General features: G+C 43.8%; 1 protein-coding gene across 2 annotated transcripts in view; it reads right to left on the bottom strand.

The window, feature by feature from the left end:
- The window catches only part of LOC308576589 (ovostatin-like), a 55,164-nt gene that overhangs the window by 12,058 nt on the left and 16,910 nt on the right, over nt 1-26,196 (bottom strand). For both annotated transcript variants that reach the window (XM_081176110.1, XM_081176111.1), the window contains 18 exons: nt 25,693-25,851; nt 22,999-23,217; nt 21,215-21,272; nt 20,036-20,193; nt 19,266-19,415; nt 17,779-17,946; nt 17,009-17,144; nt 14,594-14,711; nt 12,535-12,763; nt 11,225-11,351; nt 8,852-8,973; nt 7,067-7,118; nt 4,734-4,817; nt 4,366-4,542; nt 2,611-2,692; nt 2,007-2,163; nt 1,136-1,210; nt 695-860 (listed from right to left, as the gene is read on the bottom strand). In XM_081176110.1, the coding sequence (XP_081032236.1) occupies nt 695-860; nt 1,136-1,210; nt 2,007-2,163; nt 2,611-2,692; nt 4,366-4,542; nt 4,734-4,817; nt 7,067-7,118; nt 8,852-8,973; nt 11,225-11,351; nt 12,535-12,763; nt 14,594-14,711; nt 17,009-17,144; nt 17,779-17,946; nt 19,266-19,415; nt 20,036-20,193; nt 21,215-21,272; nt 22,999-23,217; nt 25,693-25,851 (2,437 nt within the window). The remainder of the gene's footprint in view (nt 1-694; nt 861-1,135; nt 1,211-2,006; nt 2,164-2,610; nt 2,693-4,365; nt 4,543-4,733; nt 4,818-7,066; nt 7,119-8,851; nt 8,974-11,224; nt 11,352-12,534; nt 12,764-14,593; nt 14,712-17,008; nt 17,145-17,778; nt 17,947-19,265; nt 19,416-20,035; nt 20,194-21,214; nt 21,273-22,998; nt 23,218-25,692; nt 25,852-26,196) is intronic.

Genomic DNA, 26,196 nt, shown 5'->3' on the forward strand with positions numbered 1-26,196 from the left:
ACAAGTTACAACTCATGAAACCTGAGTTCTTTGCATGGTTTGGGGTTGGCAGTAGAGGTCAGCAGAGCTCTCATGCCTATATCAACTTTGTGGCAGGCAGTTATTCAACTGAGTAAGCCTTTCATAGTATGGGACTACAATTCTGGGGATTGCTTCACCTGTTGATATTCTGTTTGCTGGACAGCTTATTATTTGTGACTCCTGATTCGTTTTTGTGTGCTCTACCCCTGCCTGAAAAAAGGGTACAAATTTGCATGTGACAAAGTGTATGCAGGTTTTATGCAAATTTGGGTCTTATTTGGTGAGTGTAATGGAGGGTCCAGCCTATGTGCAAAGAAAATAAATAAATAAATATTAATAATACTAATAATAATACTAATAATAATAAATTTATTACTTATATCCCGCCCATCTGGCCGAGCCTCCCCAGCCACTCTGGGCAGCTCCCAACAGAATATTAAAAACAGGGCTGCCTTCAGATGCTTTCTAAAAGTCAGGTAGTTGTTTATTTCCTTGGCATCTGACGGGAGGGTGTTCCACAGGGTGGGCGCCACTACCGAGAAGGCCCTCAGCCTGGCTGGCACTCCTGAATGTCCACAACATTATATAATTTTGCTCACATGACTGCTCATTCTTGTTTCAACACGTCATTCATTCTGTCAAATGTGTCCACATTTTGGGAAATGCGACTCACCTACTTTCGTAGCCGATTTAATCAGCTCATCCAATAAGAGATCCACTTTGGGCTTATTACCAGCTAGGCGAAAGGCGTAAGCAAGAAGTGCTTGGTCATAGACAGTGAGATTTCCCTTTTCTAATCCGGCCTCCAAGCAATACAGGCCATTTCGGACCACTGGATGCTGGGTTGGAGGGAGAGAAAGGCTCTGTCAGAGTTTGCAGATGCCACAAAAAACATCAAACAGGTTAAAAACATCAAGCAAACATCCTGTGCTGTTCTTCCAGGCACACTGCATCGGATCTAGACATTCAAAACAGAAACATGGACAATAGTCCATGGATGGCCTCCTTTCTCCACCATTTCTATATGCCTAAACTATTTCTTCTCAGTCTACTATTACATGCACTTTCTTCGATCCTGAACTAAATTAACTGGACAACACCAGAAAATAAATACCGAGTTGAGGAATCCAGACTCAAGGAGAGCTGCAGTGATGTAGGCCGACAGCATAAGCTCACCTTCTACTCCTCCCTTGAAATGCACAACACAGAAAGAGAGAACAAGTTTAAAAAATGAAGAAGGAAGGAAGGGGACAACATGGAGGCAAATAGCAGGTTTGGTGAGGTTCCCCAAAGCCTCTTGGAACATGAAGGCATTTTCCTGCTGTTGAAAGGCCCATTACATTTGTTATTAAAATCACATTGGTTCCCCGCTGTTAAGTTGTGGGTGAACATATCAGACGACACAGCGATTCTTCAAACAGCTCTTGTTTATTCACAGGCTAGAACAGAACTGAACTGAAGGGTAAAGCCAGCCTGCTTATATAGGGCTCCACTAGAACGCAACAGTAACCATTTTCTGTAACTATCCAATCGCTGAACATCACTTTCGATCCCTTATTTGCATATGTGGACCTGAACTATCTACAGTATCCCCCTGCTGGCCCAGGGTGAGAACTTCAGTACATAACACCCGCTTTTTATCCGAGTGTCTCAAGGTGGCATACCTAGTAGTTATCCCATTCTATCCTCATAATAGTCCTGTGATGTACAGCAGGCTGAGAGGTTTAGGCTGTGGTTCAACGGTGATGGCAGGAAACTTCATGGCTCACTTAAATCTAGGTCATGTATAATACTAACAAGAAGTCTCTTGTTTCCCCAGCTCTCTCTCTTTCTCCTTCTCCCAGCCTATATCCAAATAATACAGGTACTTAAGATAGCTAAGGGTCAGAAATCTCAGGGAGAGGAAGCATTTGCCAGGAAGTAAAAAAGCATCACCGCCCCAGAAGGAGAGCTTTGCAACAAACCAACAAGCCCATAGCCTTCACCTTCAATGCGTTGTTAAAGAGTTTTCCAACATTTTGGAAACATCCGCCGGATTTTTGCTTGCTGGACAGCCAGATGACGCTTTGAGTTTGGACATTTGGATCAATAAAAATGGTCTTTGAAGCTCTTGCAAAAGACTTGTACGTGAAGCCAGTGAGCCTGCAAAAGAATGCCATGGAATATTAGCAATCACAGCCAAACTGAGGTCAAGCTCTCCTGAGCCCAGTGGGAGTGGGTGGCGCTGTGGTCTAAACCACTGAGCCTCTTGGGCTTGCTGATCAGAAGGTCGGCGGTTTGAATCCCTGTGACGGGGTGAGCTCCCATTGCTCTGTCCCAGCTCCTGCCAACCTAGCAGTTTGAAAGCATCCCAGTGCAAGTAGATAAATAGGTACCGCTGTGGCAGGAAGGTAAACATTTTTGTTAGTGTATTGTTAGTGACCAGAGGAGAAAAAGAAAGAGCCTTGTGGCACCTTGAAGAATGACACTACAGTGCAACCTTTCTGTGGACTATAGTTCACTTCATGAAATGTTATCCCACGTAAACAGAGAAGAACTGGCATCCACTCACTGTGACCAATCACACTACTGCATTTTCCAAGCTCTCACCAGGTGTTGCCTTCCTTGTCACTGCTCCCAAAGGCACTGTAGGATCCATCTGGGTGCTTATAGGACAGCTGTCTCTGATACCCTGAAAAAAAGAATGCGGAAAAGTCTGTAGTTTTTTAAAAAACTGAGCACACATTTTTAAAACAAAACATTAATTTAACATTAAAAGCCCCCAATACTTGTGTTTGCAATTTAGCAGTTTAAAAGTACAGCACAATCCTATGTATGTTTCCAAAGCATGTTCATGACTAGGGCTTACTCCCAAGTAAATGTGTCCCGGGGAAGAATTCAATGTGGCTTTATAGCAATTGTTTTGTCAGTCCAAACTTTTCAGTTTGGCAGAAGCAATGGTTCCCCCCACTCCTCCCCTTGTACACTGGTCTAGGGGTTCTCTTGAACCCCCATGCCAATTTTGGGGTGTGTACAGGGGGAGAAGATGTGAGGATCCCTGTTGCACTACTGGGAGACTTCGTACTGACTTCCACTAGGAAGTCCTACCCTAGGATTACAGCCTTAACCGGGGTGATTAATTGCCTACTCTGGCACTGATGGCATTATTATGGAAAACAAATTCTGTGCCTCTTCTGAGCAACTCAAAGAAGGCCCCTACCCAGGATGTACTATCTTGCCTCTGGACATGTACCTAAGGCGAACCTACACTCATGGTTTTTAACGTTAAGGAAGAGTTAAAAATGTTTTTGATAATGTAGATGGATATATGGCATCTTACTTTTTACATTCATAATGTGTTATTGCGTTGTCTTTTTATTGCTTGATTTTTAATCATTTTATGCTGCTATACCAGTGAAAAACTGCTCACATATTCCTATGTAGCGTTTTACTTTTTTTACTGCATTCAAACTCCAACCTCATCCATTGTCATTCAGGAGCAATGTTTAGTTTCTCCTCCTGCCCTTTGCTTCTTCCAAAGGACATGGAGGGAGGGAGGGAGAATTAAAATGTGACCCCAGAGAGAGGAGCAGAGCAGCCAGCTCTCAGCCGCAGGAAAGAAACAGCATTTCCCCCCTAAAGTGCTCAACATAAAATTTGACTATATGATTAGAACACCCTTAAGTGTTCTTTGGGACATGGATGGTGCTGAGGTCTAAATCACAGAGCCTAGGGCTTGCCGATCAGAAGGTCGGCAGTTCGAATCCCTGTGATGGGGTGAGCTCCCATTGTTCGGTCCCTGCTCCTGCCAACCTAGCAGTTCGAAAGCACATAAAAGTGAAAGTAGATAAATAGGTATCGCTCTAGCGGGAAGGTAAATGGCATTTCCATGTGCTGCTCTTGGTTCGCCAGAAGCGGCTTAGTCATGCTGGCCACATGACCCAGAAAAACTGTCTGCGGACAAACGCTGGCTCCCTCGGCCAGTAAAGCAAGATGAGCACTGCAACCCCAGAGTCGTTCGCGACTGGACTTAATGGTCAGGGGTCCTTTTACCTTTACCTTTAAGTGTTTTTAATTAAATTAAAAGGTTGGATCCGCAAATGCAGATCCACGTTGTGTTTCAAAAGTAAAATGGCCTTTCCAGTGGACATTTTCAGAGAAGATGATGGGCAGTATGTGTGTTTGTGTGCTTGCAGTTCAATCCAACGCCACATTTAGTCCAGGGCAGAATGAATGCCAAGGAAAGTGTTAGCCATAAGGATATAAGGAAAGCACTAATGAATGAGAGGAAAGGTCCATCTAGTTTGGTGTTCTGTTCACACTGTGGCAAACACGACAGCCATGGAATGCCCACAAGCCTCCTACCACTGGTTAAGTATCCAATGGACTTGGATTTGGTCTCCTCATCCAGTTGTCCTGTTGCATTTAGATACTCCATGACGTAAATGATGGGTGCAAAGAGTGCCATGTTCTGCTCCCCACAGCCATAGGGCATCCGGAGAAGTTGATGAAGGTTCTGCATGGCTGTGCCCATGAGGTCTCCTGTCAAAAATATTGTTTTGTCAGCATGACATATGTGCATTTTTTTGCAAGCAAATCTTTTCTGACATGCAAGATGTCTCCTGATTCATAAGAAGCAAAATAAGATTCCAGCTAAAACATCTCCAAGATTATTACCCAAATGAGTGAGAGTGAACGACAACCTTGTCCTTTCAAGAAACCTACAAACTGACCTATGCAAGAGAAGTAAGCTCTGGCTGATCCTTCCACCAGATTTTCAGGGAGTTTCAGAGACACTGGCTCAGAGACGACAGCACCTGCAATTAAAATATTAAACTTAAAATGTATTTAAATACATTTTTTAAATAACAATTTATTAAATTTCCAAATATAATATAACAAGAAAAAATCTTCAACAAATTTTTGAATCATAATTTTGATTGACTCCCCCTCCCTCTTAGTTTCATTATTTAATACCCTTTCATGCACGTTCTTAAAAAACCTTATACTCTTTCTGTTTCAATTTTAAACCTTCTTCATCATGTTACAAGTGACATATAAAAGTTTTCCTAATGTAAAAATCTGTACACAAAGCTTAACAGATATGCATTAGACATTTCAGAGTCCTCTTTCTTTCTTGGGTTTCAAATTAACTAATATGTCCTGCATAGTTCAATAGCTTATTTTACCAATCTTTCTTTCTCTTTCTTTCTTTCTCTTTCTTTCTTTCTTTCTCTTTCTTTCTTTCTCTTTCTTTCTCTCTCTTTCTCTTTCTTTCTCTTTCTTTCTTTCTCTTTCTTTCTTTCTCTTTCTTTCTTTCTCTTTTTTTCTTTCTCTCTTTCTTTCTTTCTCTTTCTTTCTCTCTTTCTTTCTTTCTTTCTTTCTTTCTTTCTTTCTTTCTCTTTCTTTCTTTCTCTTTCTCTCTTTCTTTCTCTCTTTCTTTCTCCCTTCCTTCCTTCCTTCCTTCCTTCCTTCCTTCCTTCCTTCCCTTTCTTATTTATTTATTTATTTATTTGAATGCAAAGGAGTATAGAAACCAAGTGCTACATGCAGAAAATAAGCATAAATAGGTGCACAACAATCAGCTTCAAGAGACTGATCTTGCTGCCTATTTATAAATGTGGGAGAGCCCTCTTCTGCTTGTTCACATATACATTTCAAAAGCTTGCTGTGAGGGTCACTGCTATGCGAGGCAGGTTTTTCCCTAGGTCTCCAGGTTTCGAAGCACCCCTTTGGCAACACAGCCTCCAAGGGCTCTCCTGGCTTCCTTCCGTGACTCTGACCCCTATCTCAGTTCTTCCGCTGCAATACCATGACGCCATTCCTGGTTCATCTCTGACAGCTGACAGCCGCTCAGCCCTGACGCCATCTGTGGCGATCACACAGGGTCCCCGGACGTTTGACGCTCTAGTGATCCCGTTACTCTCGGGTACACACTGAGTCCAGACAGTTGTTAAAATTGAACCAATTAAACAAGTTTATGGTTTCTCAGATAATATTCTTGTCAGTTTCTTAACTTTAGTTTCTTTACCGGCCTATACCTTCCTAATACCTTCTGACTGATTATCTCAACTGTTTGACTGACTCCTCTTAACAGATTCTCTCACTCTCCCACATCAGACTAGCCCAACCTACAGACTTATCCTTTCTCTGTCTCTTTCCTAACTCCAGACTGACTTCTTAACAACTCTAACTCTAACTCCTCCTCTTGGGTTCCTATTGGTTAGTCATTTTACACTTAGTTAACCCTTTCCTTATGAACCCAGTATGATGTCACACACCTAGGAGGGCAAACGCCACACCATCCTATTCACAAAAGATCTTGCCCAGAGAAAATTGTCTGGCCATTGCACAAAGATTGGCCAGGCATATTTTTTTCTGGACAAGGAATTCCATAACTGGAACACAAGAACTGAAGCCCTAGATCTCACGACAACCCACTCACAGTCGAGCAGTCTTGATGTTACCATACAAGGCTTTCGGTATATTTTCTTACCGATGTTCCTGCACATTCGTAAAACACTATGCAAAAATAATAGTCAACTAGCCATAAATACTGTAACAAAAGTGATTTTTTTGCACACTAGGTATGTAGAGGAATGGAAGACAAAATGAACTGAACAAAGAACTGCGGCAAACTGCCTGTGTTTGTGCTCTGTACAACATTCAGATATATATGAAAACTAGAACAAAAGAGCCCAGTTCCACTTCAGAAACAACCCCAGGTAATTTGGAACGCCAAAAATCAACAGAAATTCAGCTGAGGAGAATGTTGGAAGCATTCCTCTTCTGACTAGGTACATCCTAGTGTTTTGACAGGGCTCAAAAATAAACCCTTAAACCCTGGTTTAATCATTTCCCCCATATAAGCCGAGCATAGAAAATGTGCAGCAGAAGTGATGCAAGGCTCTTCTTTATTTTTATTTTATTTGCAGGTAGCAGGGAAAAGCCAGCATCCCCAGGTACAGTACTATTAGTTGATCCCATGAACCTTTTATCACTTTTTGACAGGTTCCTCCAGTTCCCATGCTCATAGCAGCCCACCAGAAGAGAGCAACCCTCTTACCTTTTGCACAGATAAGGCTGCTCTGGGTTAATTCTCTTTCAATGCCTTCAGACTATGAGAACAAAGAGGCAGAAAGAGGACATACAAATGAATGAATGAAGAATGAATGAAACAAAGAAATAGCAAAACAGGGAAATCCTAGATCTTTATAAACGATAACTATCACCACTGACACTCACATTGAGAAGCAATATTATATTGTAGTGTAACATGATGCTGACTTAAATCTGTCTAGGCTTACTATGGCTTTTGGAATCTGAATTCCCTTGCTTATCGTCAATCAGATTTTTGTTGCTTGTAGATGCTGGATATTACAATGTAATTCACGAAAACGAACAAGACAGTCTTAAGAGCAAGTTAAACATATACACCCCGACACACACACCCCAGCAAGTTGTCAAAACTTAAAACTGTCCAGTTCCGCCATTCATTTAAACTGTTGCATATATAAAGAATTGTTGAGTTCTCATATCTCCCCACTCTTCTCTGCCTCCGTCTCTTCTTGAGAGCAGTAGTCACTGACCATTCTGCTAGTTATAAGACAGAAACTGCAGTTCTGCACATTGGCCGTCTATATTTATTATTAATTTGTTTAGATCTTTAAGACAAAACCTATCAGGTAACTCTGTGCTATGAGACCCGTGGAAATAAACAGAAGCAGCCCAAGAGCACATTGATTTCTGGTGCCTTTTTGTACAATACAAGTATCCTTCGCCATTTAATCTCCAAAATATACCTATTTTAGAATGCTATGCCAGTGAATTACTAAAAGTCAAATTTTACTCCTGAAACAAACACAGTTTGAAGTCCCACCCAAGAAATCAAGATACTACATTTTTGGATGACGTTCCAGTCCAAAGTAAATGAAGGTTTATCCACCATTACCAGCTCTGTTTTAATTCTAGTTCATGCAGTGATTCAAGCTAATAGATCCACTTGTGGTAGAACTGTTGGTCCTCTGTCTATGAATGACACTTAGCTTTATGAGGGCCAATGAATTTAAAACTGGATCCTGACCAAAGAAAGAGATCCTCTTGGTTGGTGGTTTTTCTGTCTTGGATGGTGGTATTCAGGTGTTCTGGGGGGTGGCTGTACTCCCTGCTAAAGGATTAGGCCCACGGTTTGAGGGGTGCTTTTTGATCCAGCTTTGCTACTGGAATTTCACAATGCAGAGTGCCTCATCGTTCAGCCTGGACACTGAGGTCCAGCTCCGAGGGCCTTCTGGTGGTTCCCTCACTGTGAGAAGTGAGGTTACAGGGAACCAGGGAGAGGGCCTTCTCGGTAGTGGTGCCTGCCCTGTGGAATGCCTTCCTATTAGATGTCATGGAAATAAACAACTATCTGACTTTTAGAAGACATATGAAGGCAGCCCTGTTTAGGGAAGTTTTTAATGTTCAATGTTTTATTGCTTTGTTAATCATAATAATATTCTGTTGGGAGCCACCCAGAGTGGCTGGGGAAACCCAGCCAGATGGGTGGGGTATAAATAAATTATCATCATCACCATCATTTAATGTTTTTCTTTCCTGCCTTTCAACTCATAAAGGCTACTTACATTTTCAAAATGACAATAACACGAAGTACTTCGGATGTTATACTGTATTTGCACAGTAGTGGAAGGAAACGATTGTCCAGTCCACTGAGTGTAAAATGCAGTGTGTAGCAACTATGAGATATCCTTGCAGGCGAAAAAGGGAATTGCTCCACATTTGATCCTGACTGAATTAGCTAATTAGCCGCTGAGAAGGAAGCACATTTTTTGAAGCTCAGATCTTCCCACTGTACCTCTACTAGCAATTCTCTGATCAGGATGTCCTTCCGTCCCACATCCAAGCCCCCAGATGTACCATTTCCACAGTCCCCGCTGTTTTTTGGAGCTTCAGCAGTAACAGACAAGGTCACAGCACCTGAAAGCAAACATTTTAATTTTTATTTTTGCTCTGGCACTTTCCCTGGGAAAACCTGCATTTTACTGTTGAATCGAAGCAAGCAGTAATAGTTTGTGTGTGTGGATTGCCATTTGCTCCAATTCAGTGATAAAACATGGATTTTCCTGCCGAAAGAGTCGGGACAAAAACCAGAAAACAAAACCCACTTGAAAAGCTTTAAAGCGCAACGCAAAAGGAAGTCTGGATGAGCTCTTAGAAAGAAGTTTACAAATAGAAAACTGATTTAGGTTTTTTGCCTTCTCTCTGCGCAAGGATCTTGCTCTCATTGTGCCAGTTTCTCTTTGGAACTTGCATGTAATTTACCCATGGTGGGTTGTCTTTTTGATATCCTTCCTGGAAAAGATGCAGCAAAAACCCAAAATAAAACCTTTCATGGGCAAATTTTCAGCTTCTCAGATTTCTTCTACAGATACAACTCTGAAAGCAAGAAGGGTCAGGATACTGAAAAACTCCTAGTGGGAAACTGGATCTGAGCTTAATAGAATGCAGAGCTGGTGGTTCATGCAAATGAACAAAAATAGAATTAAACTATTGAGTTCTACGGAGCTACAAAATTAGGGAGATGATCAACACTGGAAAACAGGCCAGTTATAGACCTGCAAACTTGTGGATACAGATGAGGGAGAAAATTGTTTCAGTTTGTATTTAAAGGTTTATATACCTGATTATAATTTCCTGAAATAATATGCAAACTGACACACAGCCATCCTTCAAAATTTGCACTTCCGCAAATTTTGCAATGCAGTTCTCCTGACAAGCAACGTATACAAAAATGCAAGTACTAGGGTAAAGCATGCATATGGATGCATAAATTAGTGAAAATAACATACAAAAATTCATTTTATTAGAAAAAGTTGCCACGTGAATATGTGTGTATTAGGCAAACAGTGGGATATTCAAAGGGCAGTCAGGCCAACAATTTATAGGGACATGATATGAGTTGAAGCTCACAGAATTTTTCCTGGAGGTTTTCTAGAGAGAACTCTGTGAGACACTCCCAGTGTGCCCTGACAGAGGGAGGACTACACAAACCTGCATCTAAAAATGCGCACCCAGGGCTGGATTTAGGTTTGATGAGGCCCTAAGCTCATGATATGATAGCCATGTTCAAATATATAAAAGGATGTCACATAGAAGAGGGAGAAAGGTTGTTTTCTGCTGCTCCAGAGAAGCGGACACGGAGCAATGGAGCCAAACTACAAGAAAGAAGATTCCACCTAAACATTAGGAAGAACTTCCTGACAGTAAGAGCTGTTCGGCAGTGGAATTTGCTGCCAAGGAGTGTGGTGGAGTCTCCTTCTTTGGAGGTCTTTAAGCAGAGGCCTGACAACCATATGTCAGGAGTGCTCTGATGGTGTTTCCTGCTTGGCAGGGGGTTGGACTCGATGGCCCTTGTGGTCTCTTCCAACTCTATGATTCTATGATTCTAAGCTACTGAAGGTAATGGGGCCCTTTATATGTCCAGCTGTCCTTTGTCAACAACAAATTGTCACTGTTTTTTGTGTGTTGAATATATGCTATATGGTAATTTATGGACCTAATAGGTATCTAAAGCCATTTGCACATGTTGCCACACAACCAGTCCATGCAGAATGTGGGCACCCTATATGTAGAAATGAGCAAATCAGTGATATTTTAGGGAGCAGGCGGGGCCCATTACTTGCATCACAGGAGCCTACACAATGTATGTAGGTTTTATTTTATATGTTTTTTATCTTCTATTTTGGAAATGTACATCCAGTGTTTTCCCTTTAAATTTTTTTTGGGCCCCCAAGAGAGTGGGGCCCCAAGCTACAGCTTGTTTAGCTTGTACATAAATCCAGCACTGTGCATACCGTAGGAGAAAAATCACCCCCAAATGCTGATGAATTTTCATGATGGCTTTTTGATTTATTTATTAGGGGGGAAATGAACAAACTGAAGTAGAGAACTAAATTTAAGAATGGAAAAATCAGAAAGTGAGAGAAAACAAAATGGACATAGTCACCCATTCCCAAACATCAAGCTGAATGTACCCCACCAGAAGCTTGATAAAATCTCTTGGTTTTACTGTCTTGCAGGAGGGGCATGGTTATAGAAAGAAAGACTTGGTTGGTCAGATGTGCAGGCATTCTGCATTTACATTTGGTGAACTGCATTTCTTATGCAAGTTTAAAACAGACAAGACTACCAGTTTACAAAGCAGAAAGGAAGAAAGAAGCTCACTCACCAAGTTTTTTAACGCTAATATTCCAAATGTATGTTTTCCTCTCACCGCCACACACACATCCTTTATCATTCAAAGGTGAGAGAAGTTGGGCTTGGAAATCCCGGGATTCGGCCATTGATACATTGACCTGCCATAAGGGGAGAAACTACAGTTAATTAACAGAGTTAGCGTGGCTTCCTAGGACTAAGGGAGGATGCTTTAACCTCAAACAGGGCAGAGAAAACCAAGACAAAAAGGTATTTCATTCAGTCTCCTCTACTATAGCAGGGATCTATAGTAACAGAAAACTAACCTAGAGCCAAAATTTGGAGACAAACTTAAAATAAAATAAGAACAATACTGGGATGGATTGGGAAAGGATAGAGGATGAACACAAGCCTAATAAATGCCACTCAACTCCACTAAACACTTTCTAAGGGACAGTACTGGGAAAGTGTTGGGTTGGGTGATAGCATTCTAGGCTACCTTGGCAGCTCTCAAAATCTAGCTTCTCTCTCCAAACACCATCATTGGTGAAGTTGGGTGAGATCATTCTAGCCCTCTTTCAGTTCCCTTCCTCCCCTTCTCCTTCCTTATATGGTGCTGTAATTAATAATTGCAACAGTTTGGAGACAGTCTGTCTGGCTTTCTGAGAAACTGTAGTGATCTACAGATTTGGGACAACTCAATCCATTCTTCAGTTATTTGTGGCTACTTCAACTTGAGCCAGACAGGGCACAAAGGGCCCTGAATTGGCCCAATTGGGTTCAGGATTTATCTGAATCTGATGCACAGCACTAGTGTAAACAATATCTCTGCCAGATCAAGGAACCAATGTAGTTCAACATTTATTATGTAGGCCATCAGAAGGCACTGTAAATGTTCTAAGTATATCCTTTGCACATAACTGCATCTAACTGTTTAAATACAAATGCAAAAGCAATAAATGGGAATGTGTTATAAACTAAGCCAGCTAATTAAAAAGACAAATTGTTTATATAGGCCAATAAAGCCCTGACAGAGTGCAACTGGTTTAGCCATCAGTCTCACTTCCCAAGGAATTGTAGTGAGAAGGGAGTTGGAGATCTCTGAAAGGAAACTCTCAGCACCTTAACTAACTACAGTCCCCAGGATTCCTAAGAAAAGGCACAACATCTAAACTGGTACAAACTCAGTAGGAATCTATGTGTTTGCAAGTGTAATGTGCTTTAGTCTAACCTTTTCCTGTTTATCTCACTGATGTGGATGGTTTGCACCCCAACCCCCAAAAACAATATGCAAGGGCCTTTTCTAGACATGAAAGAGAGCAAAGAATGAATGAGAGGATGAACCTGAATGCATTCCTGCAGGTAGTTGAAGACAGTGACTCTACAGAGGAAATCTTCCCCTCTAACTATGGAGTAAGGCAGCGTCATATGAACAAAGAATGGCTGGAAGGCAATCAGGGTGGCAGGCCTGGAGATGCCAAACCCAGCCTGCTTCTCCAAGCAGAAGGCACTGGCTTTCCACTCTGTGATGGTATCAGGGACGGTGTAGGTGAGTTTTGCATGTCCATCTGAACTAATAAGGAGAGAAAAACAAAAAAGGTATATATGGAAACACAGGCTTGACTATTTATATCCACATTACCGAGAGGAAAAGCCTCACCATGTTCTTATGGTGTTGGGTTAAGTTGAAATCCACATCACTTAAAAAAAATCAAAAAATCACTCTGCCTACTGCAGCAGGCTACACTATATGTCCAGTGGATGCTCGGGTTGCGAATGTGATCCGTGTGGGAAGCACGTCCGCAACCCGCAGCGCCACGTCTGCACATGTGCGGGTTGTGATCCGGTGCTTCTGTGCATACGCAAAGCGTGATTTAGCGCTTCTGCACATGCACCGAAACCTGGAAGTAACCTGGTCCGGTACGTCTGGGTTCGGCGCAGTGTGCAACCCCAAATCACACAACCTGAAGCATCTGTAACCCGAGGTATGACTGTACTGTTCTTGCTAACCCGCTTCTGATAATTGGAGAAAGACAGGACCCTCAAAAACATATCCTGTTTTTGGATAGCAGAAGGGGTGGGGGAAGAAACATGACCTTGCAAGGACTACGGTAAGTCCAGAGTTACAGCAGATGCAAAAATCATTTGGTTGGCAGCATAGAAACTCTGTTAGTGGGGAGCAGCAAAGAGAATTGAGGGAACTGCGTATGTTTAGCCTGGTAAAGAGGAGACTGAGGGGAGATATGATATCCATCTTCAAATAGCTAAGAGGCTGTCAACGTGGAGGATGGAGCAAGCTTGTTTTCTCCTGCTCTGGAGACTAGGACCCAAACCTATGGCTTCAAGTTACAAGGAAGGAGAGTCGGACTAAATATCAAGAAGAACTTTATGACAGTAAGAGCTGTTTGACAGTGGAATAGACTCCCAGGGAGATAAACTCTCCTTCCTTGAAGGTTTTTAAGCAGGCATTGGGTGGTCATCTGCCATGCATGATTTTCTTGAGATTCCTGCATTTCAGGGAGTTGGACTAGATGACCCTCAGGGTCTTTTCCACCTCTACAATTCTAGGATTCTATAAACAGAATCAAACCTGTGCAGAAATTGCCAGACAGAGCAGTGAAAGGCCTTCTGTGGTTTGCATAACGCAATCAGAATATGCACTGAACCCAGGGAATGTCATTCCCAGCTAGAGCTGTTTCCAAGATTTTGGTAGATCTCAGGCAATGTACCCTCAGAACCACCCCTTTAACTTGAAAGAGCACTGACATGCAAAGAGGAGGGGGATCGGGAAGAGGGATCCTGTGGCCCACTAGATGTTGCTGGACTCCCAACTCCCATTAGCCTCACTCAGCATAGCCAATGTAGACCAGAAACATCTGGAGGGCTACAGGTTAACCACCCCTGGGGTAGAACCAGGGATGGTTGAATCTGCCAATTTTGCTTCTCTCAGGTTTCCATTTTCCCAATCTTAAATTCAGTTCCCCACATGCCTACATCATTTTGTTATTTTTAAAAAGTCTTTATGAAAATCCACCAGCATTTTGATGCAAATTTCTCTTACACGGAGCTTTGTATGCAATCTTGCCAAATATATCATTTTTTGCAAAGCAATCTTATCTTACACATTCTTCTAAGTTACATTTACTGATACATGCATTTTTATACATGGGTGGAGAACTTCACTGCAAAATTTGGAGACATGCAAATTCTGAAGGATGACTTTGTTTTGATTTGCATATTGCTTCAGAAAGTGAGAATTAGCTATATTCACCTTTAAATGCAAAGTAAAACAGTATCCTCCCTCATTCCCAGGTAGAACAAACTGGGTGCTGGCCAACCCTGGATACTCATTGTTCTTTGCAAAATCCTTGGCCAATGCCAATAACAGCCAATGTCAACTCACCCAATACCAAACAGTTCCCAGATCCAAGTTTCAGGGAAGAACCTCCGAACAGTCTCAATAACTTTATCTCGAGATACGTCTCCTGAAGGAGGTGGTGGCGGTGGCGGTGGCGCAGAGTCTAAAACAATAAGAAAGGATATCTGGACTCTTAGTTCTATGAATTTGCAGCGGTAAGTGGCAGGACGCAGGAGCAGCTACATTATCCCCTATGCAAAAAAATCTGTAGACATTAATCTTGCTTGGTCTGAGAAGGAGTTGTGCCTGTTTTGGACCGTGCTCTGGCTTACTTCAATGACTATCCAGCTCCCCTGGGTCCCAGAAACCAACAACCTGGAGCCTAACCCTTCCTGTGGAATGACATCAGTTATATGGAGCAAGTGCTGGAAAATGCTCAGCAAAATGGCAGATATGCCGTTGGTTGATCTGACCCAAGCAGGATGATTAAGGTCTGTGTGGAGATAAACTTTAACCCAAAGTATGCTTTATGGAGACCGAGAAGCAATAAGAGCTTTTGGGAATGGCGCAGCAATTAATTCGGAGTCGCCATCTTGCCAAAGGATTTACAGCCAGGAGGAAGAACGGATTTGTTTTCAGACTGCATTCCTAGTGAATCTCCTCAGAGGTTTTGAGAAAGGAGGCAGATTGGTGAAGATTAATGACGCTAAGACTGTTTTGATGTATGGAAGTGATGTTATATGGAAAACATCTGGATATGGCTACTGGATAAAAAAAAATATCCATGCAGGATTACAAACTGTTCTAACCAGCTTGCGGAGACTATCAGAGGTCACAAAGAGAAATGAAAAATATATGAAAATAACAACAAGAGTTGTGGAAAAATAATAAGAATGGACTGGATAGTACTGTGATCATCATAAGGTTAGATTTGTGGACATTAAAACAGCAGTAAGAAGCAAGAAGTTCATTGGATCCCTTCGGAACTTGAAATATGGGTACCCCCAACAAAAATTTAAAATTCGGCTGTGTAATTTGGAATTTATGTAATTTGGTTTGATTTGATGTGATTGGTTGGTTAATAAAAAAATATTCTTAAAAAAAAAAAGCAAAATGGCAGATATGACATGGGGAAGGCGTAAGTTCCTGAAATAGAAGAGTGTGCTGAGCCCGGGGGTAACCCGAGTAACACGGTCCAGGTCCAGTCCCGAATCCAAGGGTTCTGTGAGGAGTCAGTCCGACAGGGCCAAAGCAGGACACGAGGCAGGAAACCAGGCAAGGTCAGGCACAGGATCACAGGCAGGTTCTGGCAAACAGCAACATTGCTCCCGCAACCTGGGGAAGGGTCTGACAGCCTCTTAACTCTGTCAGGGTAACGGCCGGTCCCGATCCCCCAGTGACTCACCCCCCTGTCTCGCCCAAAGGCGAGCACTCCTCCCGCGAGTACTCAGGTCTCTCCTTCTCTCAGACCTCAGTCTCTGCAGCTTGGGAGATGTCGGTGGGTTACTAGACCCAGAGGCCGCCTCAGCCTCTCCTGACCCAGTTGGTAGTGGAGCAGCTATAAGTGATTGCCCAGCTGAAGGCAACGAGGTAATCCCCGCATCTGGAGCCAGGGCAGGCTCAGGCCCCTGACTCGGCCCAGATGGTGTTTGTGGCAGGGGAACCTTTGCAGACTGGGGCTCTTCAGAATCAGGCCCCAGACTGGGTTCAGATGCCACCTGGGGCAAAGGATCCAGTGCGGACTGAGACTCCTCTGGCTCCGAGTCCGAGCCCTAGTCCCAGGCCATCACAAAGAGAGAATGACACAGGACTAACATTTCCAGCAGTATCTCCGTGTTTTTGATAACATGCAGGTTGGTCTTCATGCACACACAATGCATCATTTGATGCTGAAATTACTGAGCAATGGGCAGGCACTGCTGGCCACTACAATCACCTGGCTATCCAGGTTCAGGTCTGTATCCAAGAAAGCATTCCCCAAATGATAAGCTTGCTGCTCCAGGAGGAATGCAGTACTATCCCAGATAGGCTAAACATATAATCCAGGACTACCAGAACCCCAGGCAACTTGTCTGAAATAAATTTGGCTGGTTCACTTTCATCCAGTCCAAAACTGCTGCCACATACAGATTCAGAACTTCCACTACCTCCACCTACATATGGTTGAAACCAAACTCCAGGTGACATCTCCTAGCAACTTCATGAAGATGTGAAAAAGCCTGTGAGATGCAACAGGCTTCTGGCACAGGGCAGAACAGCAGTTCCCCATTGCTACCTTCTGGAACCTACTCACTAGGTAAGCCCAGAATAGTAACCCCCCCTCCCATCCCAAATAGGCATTCCAGAAGGAAACCATGCTGAATGGTAGCAAAAGCTGAGGAAAAGTCCAGGATATTCTGCAGTGCTACACTTCATTCTCCATCTAACTTTACGGGTTTGCACCATTCCCACCCAAATTACCTGCAAGAATAGGGCCAGATGTGGTTCTGGCAAAAAATTCAGATGACTCCTCAAAAGGCCGAAAAGGACCACGGCCACTGGAGCATATAACTGGTTGCCGAAGCCGGGAGTTGGTTACAAACTTTACACCCGTAGCCTGAATTTGAAAATAATATTAAATAGCTTAATATTTTGCACACATTCCTCTTTTTCTTAATATTACTATCATCTCCATTATTTCTTTATTTAGATCATTTCTTCCTAGGCATAGAGGGATCTGTCAATTTCAGATTCTCTCTCTTTCTCATATTTATAATCTTAAATTCTCCACATTACTACATGATTGCAACTTTTGAAAAAAGATTTCTCATGAAAATTAATCAACATCTTAGTGCGAATTTTTCCTTATTTTATATGCCGTTTTTGCCTAATATAAACATATTTGAAAAACAGTTTACACCAGTTCTCCTCCTCGACCACATTCCAGCTCTACCCCACTTGATTCCTCTATAAGTCAGCTGATTGACTCATATGGGTCTCCTCTGAGTCACCTGACACTTTGCCCACTTTGGAATGTATAGACTTTAATATTCCAAACTCCATTTCATTGACTGCTTTGCAATTTGAAAGCTAGTTAGAAATATTCAAATCATACGTTTTTAGTCATGTACCAGTGGAATGTGGCTGAGAATCACTAAATAACCCCCCCTCCAAAACACTATTGAGAATGGAGATGGTTAGACATTTCTTTTCTCTTAACTGCTCACAAAAGAACTATGTGCAAGTCTTACTCTTATTTCTCCATAGATATCTGGTCCATAGTTGAAGCTAGCAGGAACATAATACACGCCTTCATGAAATATGTTGTCTGGTGGAATGCAAGGCTCTTGGGGATCATCCTCTAGGTTGAACCCATTGAAGTAGTAACCAAACATATCATAGCTAAGGAGACTGTAGACCTAAGAAGGAGAAACCAGTGCAGAAGTCTGTTATAAACAGGGCTAAAAATAAAATGAAATTCTGGACACAGACACTGAACTTTTGTGTCACAAATGACTGAAATGTTCAGCCCGCACAGGGTGGGACCTGTGTTTGCCATGGAAGATTCCAAACTGTATAATCTTGGCTTCTAGTAGGGCTGCCAAAATGGCGGCTGAGTGGATTTTTGCAGAGTCAACAAAATATCCGGAAAACCTATCCGGAAAACCTGGCCATATTTTTCTGGGGGGGGGGGAGGGGGGATTCTCACTTTTGGGAATATGGCAACCCTAACTTTTAGTGTATCCCTTACAGAAGTGGCACATCAACAAAGCAGAGGTTTCTGTTATAAACATCTCTGCTGCCCTTGCAACCTCTCAGCCAACCCTTTGTCATCCTGGTTACCACTTAGGGTGGCAGGATGGGAGCAAGCAAAGGCTCATACTCAGAGCAGGACAAAACATGTCTCTCAACTAGGGCCCAAAAGCCCGAAAAATAGCCAAGTGGTGAGAAAGGTCTAGAAACGCCAGAGCTGGTGAATTTATCATGACTGAGTTTGGTCTTTCAAATTTCAGTGGCACCCTGTACAAGCCCCAAATTTGGTGTCCCCACCTCTCATATTCTGTTCTGGGTGTGCACTGCGTCATACTTGCAGTGCTCTACAGCGTCCCCTTCAACTCGGTGGCCAGCACAGGGGAACTGGTCATGCTGCCCTAAATCCACCTCTGGCCATGGTTGGAAAGGTGGCAGCATTCTTTACTGCGTCACTCAATGTCAGGGACGTGGCTGAATCGAACGCCTGGGAAGAGTCTGACTCTGGAGACGAAGGATTGCCAGTACAAAGGGAGCAAGAGTCTGACTCTGGAAGCGAGGGATTTCAGCCACAGAGAGAGCAGGAGTGGGTTAGTTCATCCCCCCTTCATCAAGAGTTCCCAGACATGGAAAGCTCACAGGTAGAGGGAGGGGAGGAGATAGATGTCATTGAGGGGGTTGCCAGGCAACCGGGAGGTAGAACCAGAAGAGCTGAAAGGGTTAAAATGCAACGGAAATACAAAAGAGGAAGGACTGGACTTTGGCGCCCTTTGTGCTGTGACGGGGGCAGAGACTCAGAATGACCAACTCGTAGCTAAAAGCGGCAGGCTCAGAGCCATGCTCTGGATGTAAATTGTAAATAAACGTGGCATAAAACTGCCAGAGACTCATTAGTTCTTATTGGGGCTTGCCTGCCTGCCTGAGATCATTACACTCAGCATGCAAGATTCGGTGTGGGCACAAACAGGCAGGTGGCTTTTGCTCTTACACTTTCAGCTGACAATTCTGTCTCTGGCTTCAAGAGAAGAACGCTCTGGTCCACAGCTCGCAGAGCACAGTGGGAGTTGGCAGCAGCTTTGACATCGAGGCTGACATTTGAAGCTGGAAGAGCTTCCTTCACGGAGAACTGGAGGCTGACCTGAAATCAAGTAAAAAACATTTGAAGGATTAATTTCATGGGAAGGCCAACTGATTTCTTAGATGACCTTAATATAAAGCCTTCTTTCCATCGTAGACTCTTAGAAAGCCACCATACTTAGATTGAGACACCTGTTGTGACCTATTGTGTTACAGTGGGTTTGTTTCACTTATCAGTAGGGGCTTCCTGTATAGCTGAATAAGAAAATGAATTATGGAGTGGGGCACATTTATTTCATCTTCTAGCTGAACATGTCTTATGCTTGTTGGAACTGATGGCTAGTCCCCAGGCTATGAAACATCATCAGGGAGGGAGGCAAGCTGATGCTGAGGGGGATTGTTAGACAACCACTAAACACTTGTCCCCACAATCTGGTGTAAGTCATACAACTTCCATACAATGAGAAAACTTCTGAAATTCCAGAAGACTAAAAAGAGACTAAAGCTTAACTCATCCAGCTTTTCAAGAGCCTTCCTAAGAGCAAATTGCCATGTTCCACACTATTAATGTCAGCATGCAACCCCAGAGTTGTCCGTGACTGGACCTAACAGTCAGGGGTACTTTTACTTTTACCTGCATATTAAGTGTTTTGCAATTCTTACCTCATTGCATTATCTTACCTTATTGTGGAAGCACTTTTCTATCTCGAATCTGGCAGTATCAGCAACCACCTCCCTCTCAGGATGTAGAGTATAGACCAGCAGCGTGGCAACGGGAGCCATGTTTGCATCGACAGAAAGCGAGATGTAAAAGTGGCCTTTGGAAGCTGCCAAATCATCTGCATGGAGAACAATCAGAGACAAGCTGGGGTCATGAGCCTGAAACGCAAGGCTCCTGGCAGAGGGCTTTGAGAGAAGACAATAAAGAGGCTTGCACACTTACAAAAGTTACACTGGCTCAACAGACTCAATCACCGTTCAGGATCATGGTATACAAATATAATAAATAACCAATGGGGCTTTTAAAAAAAGAATGTATGCAGTGGGGCAAGAATTTGACACACGAGCACATTTTGCAAGCAAAATCAAGGCAGACATTTCAACTACATTCTTCCCATACCCAGAGCTATGGTGACTCATCCAGTATTTCCGCCTGAGGCAAAATGGGAACTTGCTACCCTTGCTGCCTCCCCTCTGCCACCCTCTACCAAAGCCTCACTTACCAGGGTCATGTGGCGGTGGATTCCAGTGAGGTCTCATGAGATCTCGCTAGAAGCCAGTGCCATTTCTGTTAGGCACCTGTGGGTGCGGTGCCCTGGGGGACTCCATCACCTGAGGCAGCTATCTCAGTCCGCCCCATGGGCGGGCTGGCCCTGACCCAGAGCCTCTAACATATGGTACCTCCCTCCAAGAAAACAAATCACCTTGGGGAAGAGAGATGGAGTAGCAGCCAGATGAGGTTTCAAAGGCTGGAGGGTCCCAGATTATTCCCAAGCAGGGGGAAACAAAGAAACTGCTGTTGTGGGTGTAATATGGTACCCCACTGAAGGGGAGTCTAATACCCTAAGGGTTTACTGTGGAACGAGGCAGCGAGTTTGCACTCCAGGAACAGTTTTTCCAAGATCAGCCCTATAGTGTAGTCCAATTTGGAAACCAATGAAGAAAAGTTCTCAACGTTTTGGGCATATTGGAACTGAATTCTTGCCAACAACAGCTAAGAGCAGAGTGAGGGGCAACAATAGCTGTGAACAGGTACAAGAAAACACACACAACAGTTTACAGACCCTTTCGTACCCTTCAAAATGGCCGTTTTCATGAGGAAAACCAAACAACACTAAATTTTGGCACAGCGCTACTTACCACGACGGAGGGTGACAACCTTTCTGCCTGAGTTTATAATTATGTTCTTCACCAGTACCTGTGTACACCAAGAGGGAAATAAGCAATAGGCAGTGTAACTCAAAGGCATGGGAGAAGTATGGTTCAAAAAAATCACCTCACAGCAGAATCTCAATTATGAATACAAGTTTGGAAGCCCTTTGATATTTTGAAATGTATCAAAACTAATTTTTCTCTCTCCTGTAGTAGATAGGTAGCCGTGTTGGTCTGCCATAGTCAAAAAATAAAAAAATTCCTTCCAGTAGCACCTTAAAGACCAACTAAGTTAGTTCTTGGTATGAGCTTTCGTGTGCATGCACACTTCTTCAGATACACTGAAACAGAAGTTGCCAGATCCTTCTATATAGTGAGAAGGTGGGGAGGGGTGTTACTCAGAAGGGTGGTGGGAATGGGAGGTAGGCAGATAGCTGAGAGAGCCTGTTGACGACTCTTAACGACTGTAATAGGTCTTACAGGAAAAGGCAAGGGGTGAGAGGGTGAGAAATGGTTTAGTCATGTATAGTGAGATAAGAATCCAATGTCTTTGTTCAGCCCAGGTCTTTCCACGGTTTTAAGTTTGGTAATGAGTTGTAATTCAGCAGCTTCTCTTTCCAGTCTATTTCTGAAATTCCTTTGTAGTAAAACAGCTACTTTGAGATCTTGTATAGAATGTCCTGGGAGATTGAAGTGTTCTCCTACTGGTTTCTCTGTTTTGTGATTCTTGATGTCAGATTTATAATTCAGGAAGAGTGCAGAGAAAAACCAATGATACAGAATGGGAGCAATCTAGAATAGAATAGAATAGAATAGAATCATAGAGTTGGAAGAGACCACAAGGGCCATCGAGTCCAACCCCCTGCCAAGCAGGAAACACCATATAGAATCATAGAATCTACTCATCCGGCTTTGCCACAGCTGAACCCAGCTGGGAGTGAGGTGGTGGCTTGGATGCCCGCAGGCTCTATGCTGCCCCAAAAGGTCCGCCTGCCGCCTCCCCCTCAGCTGTAGGGTGGCTGAGTGGGAGGAGGCAGGCAGATTCCTCAGAGGCCCAGTGGAGCGTCCCGCCCTTGCTAGCCCCGCCCCCTAGGCGACTGGCCCCGCCCCTGGGTGCAGGGCATTTGCGCTGCCCCAGGTGCCTGATCAGCTTGCTCCCGCCCGCTGGCTCTGCATTGGCTCAAATGCTTTGGGAACACATTTTTGCCACAGAACAGTTTACAATAATCATTCTTGAAAAAGATTTCTTTGAAACAAGTCAGGTAGCTTAATACAGTGGTGCCTCGCAAGACGAAAAGAATCCGTTCTGTGATTCTCTTCGTTTAGCGGTTTTTTCGTCTTGCGAAGCAAGCCCAATTAAGGATTAGCGGATTAGCGCTATTAGCAGCTTTTAGCGGTGTATCTGCTGATCGGATCAGCTGATAAGCGGCTTAGCGGCTTAGAAAAGGGGGGGGGGAAACCCAGCAGGAACTCGCAAGACATTGTCGTCTTGCGAAGCAAGCCCATAGGAAATTCGTTTTGCGAAGCACCTCCAAAACGGAAAACTCTTTCGTCTAGCGAGTTTTCCGTCTTGCGAGGCATTCGTCTTGCGGGGCACCACTGTAAAAATTCCTTCTCGACATCTGTTTGAGGGTCATGTACCTCCTTTTGTATTTTGGTGGGGCCTTCTGTTTGTTTGATCGTCTTTCTTTTTTTGCAGGCATATGACCTCCCACCCCCAATAAATACTTCCATGTCAAATAAAGAAAACCGAGCAGCTCTTTGATACTTACAAAGAAATAGAAGGTTGCAGTGTTCTGTCCTTTTATAGTCAGGCTGTAGGAGACTTTGATTCTGCTGACCTGGTCACAAGGCAACTCTCCTGGCACCTGGTGTATCTTCACAAAACTATCTGTTCTGGAGTAGAAGCGCTGGACTGAATGATAGGCCTCTGGATAGTAGGGTAATAACCAGCCATCGCTGTTGCAATTTTCATTGGGTTTATATATTAGCTGTAGGCAACGGGGAAGGGAGGGCAGAGAGGAGGAAGATGTAGAAATCAGGACATCACATTATTTCTCTATGGAAAATTGGACAAGTCAGGGTCATTGGAAGCCTTCAGATTACAATAGGCATAGGCAAATTCGGCCCACCTGATGTTTTGGGACTACAACTCCCATCATCCCTTGCTAACAGGACCAGTGGTCAGGGATGATGGGAGTTGTAGTCCCAAAACATCTGGAGGGCCAAGTTTGCCTATGCCTGGATTACAAGCTGCAAATAGGGACATACAGCTTTAGTGACTGATTTGTCCTTTTTTTTTTAATTGAATTTATATACTGCCCTATACCCAGGGGTCTCAGGGCAGTTCACAGAATAAAATCAAGATATAAAACCACAAAATACATAATAAAAATAAAAACAACAACCCAATAGGCCCCCCAAACCACATTTTAAAGGGCATGGGATGTAAATCAGATCAACCAAAGGCCTGATTAAAAAGGAATGTTTTTGCCTGGTGCCTAAAGGTATACAGTGGTACCTCTGGTTACAAACTTAATTCGTTCCGGAGGTCCGTTCTTAACCTGAAACTATTCTTAGCCTGAGGTATCACTTTAGCTAATGGGGCCTCCTGACGCCGCTCGATTTCTGTTCTCATCCTGAGATAAAGTTCTTACCCGAGGTAGTACTTCCGGGTTAGCGGAGTCTGTAACCCAATGTGTTTGTAACCCGAGGTACCACTGTATAATGAAAGCGCCAGGCAAACTTCCCTGGGGAGAGTATTCCACAGATGGGGAGCTACTGTAGAGAAGGCCCATTCTCGTGTTGCCACTCTCCGGACCTTTTGAGGAGAAGGCACATGAAGATGATCTCAGGGTTCAGGTAGGTTCATATGGTAAGAGGTGGTCCTTGAGGTATTGCAGTCCTGAGCCATTTAAGGCTTTATAGCTCAAAATCAGCACTTGGAATTGGACCTGGAAACTAATTGGTAGCCAGTGCAGTTGGACCAGGATCGGTGCCACTGTATTCTGCTCTGGTCAGACCTCACCTGGAGTACTGTGTCCAGTTCTGGGCACCACAGTTCAAGAAGGACACTGACAAACTGGAACGTGTCCAGAGGAGGGCAACCAAAATGGTCAAAGGCCTGAAAACGATGCCTTATGAGGAACGGCTAAGGGAGCTGGGCATGTTTAGCCTGGAGAAGAGGAGGTTAAGGGGTGATATGATAGCCATGTTCAAATATATAAAAGGATGTCACATAGAGGGAGAAAGGTTGTTTTCTGCTGCTCCAGAGAAGCGGACACAGAGCAATGGATCCAAACTACAAGAAAGAAGATTCCACCTAAACATTAGGAAGAACTTCCTGACAGTAAGAGCTGTTCAACAGTGGAATTTGCTGCCAAGGAGTGAGGTGGAGTCTCCTTCTTTGGAGGTCTTTAAGCAGAGGCTTGACAACCATATGTCAGGAGTGCTCTGATGGTGTTTCCTACTTGGCAGGGGGTTGGACTCGATGGCCCTTGTGGTCTCTTCCAACTCTATCATTCTATGATTCTATGATTGGTGTAATATGCTCAAACTGTCTTGCTCCGGTGAGCAACCTGGCCACTGAATTCTGCACCAGCTGAAGTTTCCAAATCGTCTTCAGAGGCAGCCCTGCGTATAACGCATTGCAGTAATCTAACCTAGAGGTTGCCAGAGCATAGACAACAGTAGTTAGGCTATCCCTGTCTGGATAGGGGCGTAGCTGGGCCACCAGCCAAAGCTGATGGAAGGCACTCGGAGGCTACTGAGGCCACCTGAGCCTCAAGCGACAACAAAGGATTCAGGAGTACCCCCCAACTATTACTGGAGATACCGTATTTTTCTGTGTACAAGACAATGCTTTTTGCTTAAAAAAATTAGGCAAAAGTTGGATGACGTCTTATACACGGATAGTGAATGCAGAGGGGGAACGTGCGATTAATGGCAGCAGCAAGCAGGAGATTGGCAGCGGCGATTGGGCGGGTGATTGGGGGCTGCAGCAAGGCCTGCTGGCGATTGGCTGTGGCTGCGGCAACTGGGCCGGCAATTGGTGGCTGCGGCAAGTGGGTGGGTGGGCTGTTGGTGGCGGCTAGCGGGCAGACAATTGATGGCTACGGCGAGGTGTGCGATCAGCAATGGCTGTGGCAAGTGATCGGCAGTGGCAGGCAGGCAGGTAAGCGATTGGCAGAAGTGACCTCCCCTACCCCCCCAAAAAAAGCTAAACAACTTGATTTCTTAATTTTGGGTTAAAAAAAATAGGGGTCATCTTATACATGGGGGCGTCTTATACACGGAAAAATACGGTAGTTATTTAAAGGAGACAGTTCCCTAGTCCTGGACTGGGGTACTAGCTACCTACTACATGCAAACATGTGCAACACAGCACTGGCACCTTTAAGAAAAGAGAAAGGCGAAGAGGTGTTTGGAGAAGTGTGAAATAGCCCTGGCTTCTGTTGGTCACTTACTCTGAGAGGGATAGCTGAACTAATGAACGTTGAGGTATCAATACAGAACTCAGCGGTGCCGTTTCCATCGGTGCTGTAGTTGCCCACATTTTTGTTGTTGACGTGTAGTTGGACAATCTCATTTCCAAGGGGAGAGTCATCAACATCAACAAGTTTTATCTGAAGGAGAAGGAAAACCCCAGAGGCATCAGTGGCTCATCTCTGACTCAGCAATGCTCTCCAAACCCAAGGCTTTATCTTGCAGAGCGATCCTGAACCCTAGCTAAGGAGCAGTGGTGTGAAGCGACCACCACATCTGAAGGCCTGTCACCTTGCAGAAGTCGGGTGACATTTAAAATTGGACCCCTTGAGAAATCAGAGGGACTTTGGATCCAGTGGATCCAAAGCCAATGGCAGCCTGCCTCCAAACAGAATATTTTGGAAGGAGTAATAATAATAATAATAATAATAATAATGATAATGATAATAATAATAATAATAATATATTATTTATACCCTGCCCAT

The sequence above is a fragment of the Podarcis bocagei genome, assembly GCF_964188305.1.
Source record: "Podarcis bocagei genome assembly, chromosome: 17".
NCBI lineage: Eukaryota > Metazoa > Chordata > Lepidosauria > Squamata > Lacertidae > Podarcis > Podarcis bocagei.